Source organism: Lonchura striata, chromosome 17 (assembly GCF_050655825.1).
Source record: "Lonchura striata isolate lonStrDom1 chromosome 17, ASM5065582v1, whole genome shotgun sequence".
NCBI classification, from domain to species: Eukaryota; Metazoa; Chordata; class Aves; order Passeriformes; family Estrildidae; genus Lonchura; species Lonchura striata.
Window position 1 is genome coordinate 14,416,043 of NC_140719.1, and position 7,626 is coordinate 14,423,668.

The following is a 7,626-nucleotide window of genomic DNA, read 5'->3' on the forward strand; positions in this document are numbered from 1 at the left end:
GGCATGGTACAAATTCACATATAGGATTTTTCTTTCCCCTTTCACATCGTTATTGATTCCTCATGCCCTGGAGAAGCTATTCAGAAAGGCAGGAATGGAGGACACAAGAATATTTTTGTGGCCTTAATGTAAATGCCACATGTTAAAGAAATTACATCTACAGAATTACTTTCCACTTCAGGATTGTAAGGACTTTTAAGAAGAGCAACTCCAGACCTAGAAATACTGAGCAGCCTGTCAGTGCTCAAAATGAGTTAACTTTATCAAGAGAAAATAGAAAAGAAATTGACGCTTGCCTTGTTTAGCAGAGAAGATTTTGGCATTATTTGAAGCAAAATTAGTGTCTCATTTCATGCGAGATCCTGAGGAGAATTGTTTGTCATTGTAGGAATGAGAAGTGAAGACTTCATCTTTCTAAAGAGAGTAAAATAAGAGGTTGTTTTTATTCTTAGCTGTTTTGTTTTTTCAGAATTTTTCTGTTGGTGTGATCAGTGTTGTGGGTGGGGACACGAGGACGCAGCAGGAGATGTGGCAGTATCCCTTGCTGCACATATGAGCAACTACAGATTTTGCTGAAAGAGTCCATTTACAGGAATCAGTGTCAGTGCCTGCCATGGGGTCATCCATGTGTACTGTGGGGAGTGATGACACAATCATGCTGTTTGCTCAGTTAAAGAGAATCAGAACTTGAGCTGACTTGCTAGTTCTGTAAGCAGTTTGTGATAGCCTGCAGTTTCTGAGACTTTGTCCTGCCTGGGAGAGACTTAATTCAACATGAATGACAAATAATCCTTTTTTCCCCCTGCATTTCTTGAGTTGAGTGGAAGTAGGGGTAAGGACTTGGCATGGCTTTAGCAATATTCAATTGTACTCCTTCACAGTTGGTACTTGAAAAAGAGAAGAGCATCTATCTCCTAAAATAATCTTGTTTCCTAAGTCCTTCCTAAGCTCTGAGTAGGAAAAATGAAATATCTTGTATTGCTGGGTTATTTTCTGTGTGCATTTTGGGTTTTTTTATAAATTTAATTTATTCCACAAATAATTTGCTTTGCAGGAATTTCTGTTTTCTCTTTTCAACCAGTGCTGGCTAAGCTGAAACTTCCCACACCTTGTGGAGAGCATGTATAAAAGGAATGACCTCATGGCCAGTGTGATGGTCACCTCTGCCACTCCAGAGGTACAGTTCATTGGGTTTTATTAGCTCCTGTATCAAAATGGAAATTTTGTCTTGTTTCAGCTTTCACAGAAGCCCTTTCCACCACTAGTCAAATACCACACCATTTGTAAATAAAAGAACTAAAATGGCAAGGAGTAATTGTAGAACACTCCATGGTTTTTGGTGTTCACAGCCACGTTTTTTTATTGTTGTTGTTAATGATTATTTATTTTGTTTAGTTTTAAATAGCACCTTTGACCCGTTACTCTGTAACTTAGAGCAGCCATCGATTATTGGTGAGTTCAGAGCAGTGTAATATACCATCAAAATGGAGTCTGACAGAAATAGAACCCAGAAATATACAGCTGCTTTTGTGTGACAGCTCTTTCATTTAGTCTATGATTTTAAAAATGGCTTACTTAATCTGAGAATTTCATAGAGCTAGAATTTTATGTCGCTGTAGTTTTTGCAGAAAAAAGTTGGAAACATTTGTGTACAGTGCAAAACTAAATTTGGTGTCTGAAACTTCTTGAAGTTCATACATTTTCCTGTCATTACTTAGTATTTTTACACATTTATTTCCTGATTTTGAGATTAAATTAATAATTTTGCAGATAAGCCTACTATTTTTTCTTTGTAGGGTAGTAGCAGCTCAGATTCTCTGGAAGGGCGAAGTTCAGATTATGCCAATAAAAGCTATGATGCAGTTGTATTTGATGTGTTGAAAGTAACTCCTGAGGAGTTTGCCGTAAGTATAAATACTATTTTTGCATTTAAGCTTGTATAATACTTAGGGTTACAGAGTACTAAAAAATACATTAAATACTTTTTCTTAAAACCAAACCAAACCAAACCAAAACAACTTTTAAATAAAGCTTCAGTATTTTTGAAACACAAATTTCTGATTTTATCAACTTCAATAAAATAAGCCTGTATTGGGATTTAATCATTTAGTACTGAACTCACACAGCATATTTGTTTTACTGTATAAAGTAATTTGCATTTTTTAAAGTCTTTTAGGAGATCCTAGCATAGGTTAGTTCTGGTTAGTGGGGAATATGTATATGGTTTCTAGTTACTGAAGAGCAGATAGAAGTATGTCATTGTTAGCTCTATATATTACATGATAATTCTGTCTTCATTGCAGAGCCAGATAACATTGATGGATATGCCAGTATTTAAAGCTATACAGCCTGAGGTAGGTTTTCTTAAACCATCTGTTTACATCTTGGCAATTCAGTGCCTGAGGAAATGTGGGAACTCAAAGATGCCTTTTTTTGTTCAAAGATGCTCATCTTCTTGCACTGCACTAATGTTTTTCTAGGTATATTCCCTCTTAGTACTCTGAATCTGTAATCCAGCATGAGTTACTTTGGTTTGTCATCTGTTGCCAAAGGGGATAACTGTGCTTTTCTGGATGTCTTCTTGTCTACCTTTGAGTGGAGTGTTTCTTCAGGATAAGTTCATCAAGGGTAAAAATTCTCTATTCTCCCTTCTGCAGCTGTTTTTCAATTCATGTCTGATTTCAGACGTTTGACTGCTGCCTCTGGCCATAATCTCTGGCCATAAAGTGTTAGACTGCATCAACTGCTTTATAAGCTTCTTAATTTGTACAGTCATTTTTAAGATTCAGAATAATAAATGCTGTGTTTAGATCAGCCCAAACCCTTAAACATTAGTGTATTATTGTCTTTTAAGATTTTAACTTTTTAAGAAAGACACAGAAGGAAACTCAAGGCCTGTTGAGGAAAAGCAGTCAAGGTTAACATAGACATTTGAAAATTAGTAATAAGAACTTGAGAAATGAATAATAAAAGTAATTGTCAGAATATGACAGAATTGCATAAAAATATGATAAATTCATTTACTGCAAAAGGTACAATAATCATGTGTCTCCTGCTTCAGGTGTTTTTAATATAAGAACATGTATCCATTGTGGGCTGTTATCTTCTTGTCCTAAGGTTGGAGTATCCTGATTGTATAAAGGGCTGCCCATGCCTTCCCATAATGTCAGCAGAACTGAATGTCTGACATCAGTAGGGGCAGTCAGGTTTAGAAGGTTTTGAGTGGAAGCTCTGGCCACCTAATTAGGTCACTAACAAAACAAGTCATCATTTATTACAGTAGTTCAGAGAGATTAGCAGGCTTCTATTTTGAGAAAATATAGGAAGGAAATAAAAAATTGGTCTATCTGTTGTCTGTCCTACCTGTCAGATAATGACTTTTTTTCAGTGCTAAAATGTATTAAGAACACCAAGACAGTTTTATAGCTGAAAATGCTTTCATGCTTCTGAAATTACATGTGTCCTCCAGGCAGTTGGGGAGACATTTCTTTCCTGTGGGGAAGAAAATGGCAAACAAATAATGCAATAAGAAATGAGCAATGCCCATAGAAAAATCTGCTAGCAAAAAATTTTCAATATGTACAAATTGATACATAGATACTTTTCCATGAGGAAGTTTTATTTAGACAAATATCAGAACAAAACAGAGAGGGTTTTTTATTCTAACTACCTTTGCCAAAAGCAGAGGTAGTCATACTCTGAGGAGATGAATTAACTAAAAAATAATATATATAAAACTATAGATGTTCATTTTTAAAGCGAATTTTGCATTTACTTTAGTTGCTATGAAAACTGTGCCATACTATTTTATAGCAAAAAATATCCCAAAACAATTGATTTGCTGTTCTTCTTTTCCTTTGTAATTGCTTCGTTTTGCCTTTTGGAAATGAGATTTCCTGAAGTGCTACTCTGGCAAATAGATGTAACCCACTGAGGAGTGATCAGAAGGAAAACTATTGTATTTTCACCTTCTGCTAGAATGTAATTCTTTGAATATGTAGCAGTTACCATGAAGTATTAGTTGTTAATTGTGCTTCCTGATTTTCATTTTATTGGAACTGTCAATATAGTTTGTCAAAACTAAGCAACTGTTTCTATCCTGAAATTCTGCCAACTGTAGGACTAGGTTTTAAAGCAAGAAATAGTCTGTGTATTTGTCATGAAACTGCCCCTTGCTATTAGTTAGTAGACTAAGAAAGTAAACATTTTCTAGTTGAAGTTTAAGGTTTTATTATTTTAACATGACCTTATGCATAGATGAACATGCCTAAGATTTTAAGTTTGGTTGCTAAGTCTTATCTCAAACACACAAACATCCTTTAAGTATGGTATTTGCTGAGGCTTTTTCCTGCTTTTCAACAGCTATTACTATAAAACACGTCTGCATTTTACTTTGCAGAGTTTAGAAAGAGAATGTCTAGTTAATAATTCTTTGTTCTCCAGCACAAATAATTATGCTTACATTTTAGATTTTTATCTGACTTTATTTAGATTTTTTCCCAAGTCCTGGAATTACAATCTCCACAAATTTCAGTGTTTTGCACTTGATGGCAATGTTTGCTGTGACTGTGCACATTGAGGAAACTGCCAGCATCCCTCCATGCCAGAAAAAAAAAAGAGATGACGTGTAATTCTCAAACACAGTTATATTGTAGCACTATAAAAAAATCAGCAGGAGCATTTTGAATCACTCACTTGTATCAACCTTATTATTCAGTCTGAATTTAAACCTAGTCAGATAATTTTGCCATGCACGGGATTTTCCATTGTTACTCACTAGCCCTCTTGCAACTGATTAGGTTACTGATCTCTTCCACTTTTCTGACAAAGGTAAGTTTTGCTGTCCCTAGTAGAGTGTCTGAGATTTTTTTCCCACATAAACGTGATTTCTAGTATCATAAGACCAGACATGGACTGTTCATGTGTCCTGACAGATGCAAATTGTCATTTTTATCTGCAGAAGTTTAAAGTCCTGGAGATGGGAATTCAAAATGTGTTTGGAGCTGGAAGTGCTTTTCCTGCTGCTCACACAGGCATGTGCAGATCTCTAGAGTGCGTTCCATGTATCAGCATTACAAAGTGCTTTACAGAGGCAGAATTCTCTTTGGCTGACTCTGCCTTTTCATATGAAGGTGTCTAAAATTAGTATTGTAAATTTGGAAAGTTGAACAACATTTTGAATGAAATGGAGATTTGTGGTTCTAAAAACAGAAGAGTGATTTAGAGTTAGTGTTATGAAGACCTCATTTCTGTTTTTAAGGCAATTTTTAAATGTGTTTCCTAGGAACTAGCCAGCTGTGGATGGAATAAGAAAGAAAAACACACCCTCGCTCCAAACATTGTTGCCTTTACTAGGAGGTTTAACCAGGTATATAATTTGATTACTGTCATGAACAGGTACTGTTTGACAGTTGTCTTTGAGTATAAAGTTAAACAGAACTACTCACGTGAATTAAAACCTATTTTTCCAAACAGGGATTAAGATTTTTAAATTGCAACTCCTGTTTTCAATTGGTTTGTCCACATTTTCATATTGTTCCTCTAGACCATTTGTTCCTAATTATTAGTTCCTGATTTGTTTTGCTATGGTGCAACATTAGCAATTTTTTTATATTTTTCTGGGTTTCTGGGTGCTCATTCAGTTACTTTGTTGTTGTCTCGCTTCTCTACTTCTTATGCTGGTAATGCTTCAGGGCAATTGCAGTGATACAGATGTGAATTCATGGAATCAGAAATATTTTCTTTCCTTAGCCTGTTTTCTTTCTGGAACATTGCCAGTGTTTCCAAATATTTCATCTAATAGACTAATAAGTCCATTTTTTTATAATAAATTAAAGTTGTATATGTTTACTTTATAGGTCAGTTTTTGGGTTGTACGAGAAATATTAACAGCACAGACCTTAAAAATAAGGGCAGAAATATTGAGCCACTTTGTGAAGATAGCTAAAGTAAGTGCAGATTTCTTACACTACCATTCAAAACCTTAATTCTTTTGTGTTTGTTTCTGCACTACTCCTGTGAGCCCTTTCCAGTGTGCTAAAAGCTATTATTCCCTTTTTTCAGAAGCTTCTAGAACTGAACAATCTTCATTCTCTTATGTCTGTGGTGTCAGCACTGCAAAGCGCACCTATCTTCAGGTTGACCAAAACTTGGGCTGTAAGTGTTGCCTTGAACCTTGTCCTTTCTGTCTTGTTTGAATTCTGAGGTTCTTTGGAATTTGTCATATTGTAAACTCTGGAGGAAGATACTCTTATGTTTTTAGCAATATGAGAACCACTGACAAATTAGTCAGAAATAGTGGTCATGTTTTTTCATAACTTAAGACCTACACTAAATGGCCTTTTTTTAACAGGTAGCATGTTTTCAAGCGTTGTGCTGCTTTGGATGATGATGAGAAATTTGATCTTAACTGGACTGCTGTCCTTTACTCTGGGCAATTCATCAAGTTACTGATTGTTAGTTTTGTGTGGATTTGTCTTTGAAAATTTTATGATCTTCGTTTTCTCTGTAGCTTTTGAATCGGAAAGACAAGACCACCTTTGAGAAGTTAGACTATTTACTATCTAAGGAAGATAATTATAAAAGGACACGAGAGTACATCAGAAGCTTAAAAATGGTTCCTACAATTCCATATTTAGGTGAGTGTGAACAATTACCTTATTTATCTGTAGCTCATTGACAGACGAGTGCTAATGTACCATGTTGTGCACCTGAAGAACCCTCTGTGTAGAAGAATGGTTCACTCTATTTCATATTTGGAAAAATTAGGTCAGGTTGAGATTTTTGGGCTATACATATGTTTACATACTTTTGGAAGGAGTTTTTCTCTCAGGTGCTGAATAAATATATGTGTAATTCAATGCTAAAATGTATTAAAAGGGAGACCTACAGTTAAAATGCTTTCCCGTCTTGATATTGTCTCCTTTTCTTTTGTGATAAACACAGAGTAGCCATTTGATGAATTGGTTTTTTTGGTCAGTATTTCACCTGGAAATATTTCTGCACAAAGGTTATTGTTAATCAAAACAGTCCAATATAATTAATTGCTTTCTGGCTTTATTAGTGATTTAGTCAGATGCTAAACTGCAGCTAAAAAGAATAAAAGTTTTTAAATTGGTGACACTGGATAGCAAGACCTCAAGAATTCTGCTTAGCCTTCCTGGGCCAGAATTGCTATCTGTATTGTTTACCCCTAATGCCTCAGTAGCCTTATCTTCTGTGAACACTTTCACTCTTGCTTTAAATACACATAACCTTGCATGCACAACACCTGGCTGGCAGGATTTCTTCAACTCTGTCCAGTACCACATTCTTTTGCTTGAATTGAACATGGTAATTTTTACCTTCACTAGATAAACCCTACCTTGTTCCTTACACAGCTTGAGGCTACTCCTGACATTATGGACTTCAGTCATTATCTGTTGCCTTCACTGTAGATCTTCAATTACCTCTCTTCCAAAAGGAAGAGTCCTTGGATTACTTGATCATGCCTTGTACAGATGCCACTTGGCATCCTTGACAACTTGCCTGGGCAGCGTTTCAGTCCTGTATCCTTTTTTTAGGGGAAGAGGGTGCACACGAAGTGTACTGCCTGCGAAATTCAAGGTAGAAGTGCAGGTTATATTT

The 7,626-nt window shown here is 35.6% G+C and overlaps 1 protein-coding gene across 9 annotated transcripts in view; it reads left to right on the plus strand.

The window, feature by feature from the left end:
- The window catches only part of RALGPS1 (Ral GEF with PH domain and SH3 binding motif 1), a 74,509-nt gene that overhangs the window by 7,346 nt on the left and 59,537 nt on the right, over positions 1-7,626 (plus strand). For all 9 annotated transcript variants that reach the window (XR_014949243.1, XR_014949241.1, XR_014949242.1 and 6 more), the window contains 7 exons: positions 1,055-1,177; positions 1,797-1,904; positions 2,304-2,354; positions 5,285-5,368; positions 5,859-5,948; positions 6,064-6,156; positions 6,512-6,638. Coding sequence is in view for 6 of the 9 variants with exons in the window: in XM_085556436.1 (XP_085412562.1) it covers positions 1,121-1,177; positions 1,797-1,904; positions 2,304-2,354; positions 5,285-5,368; positions 5,859-5,948; positions 6,064-6,156; positions 6,512-6,638 (610 nt within the window). In the remaining 3 variants the exon portion in view is untranslated. The remainder of the gene's footprint in view (positions 1-1,054; positions 1,178-1,796; positions 1,905-2,303; positions 2,355-5,284; positions 5,369-5,858; positions 5,949-6,063; positions 6,157-6,511; positions 6,639-7,626) is intronic.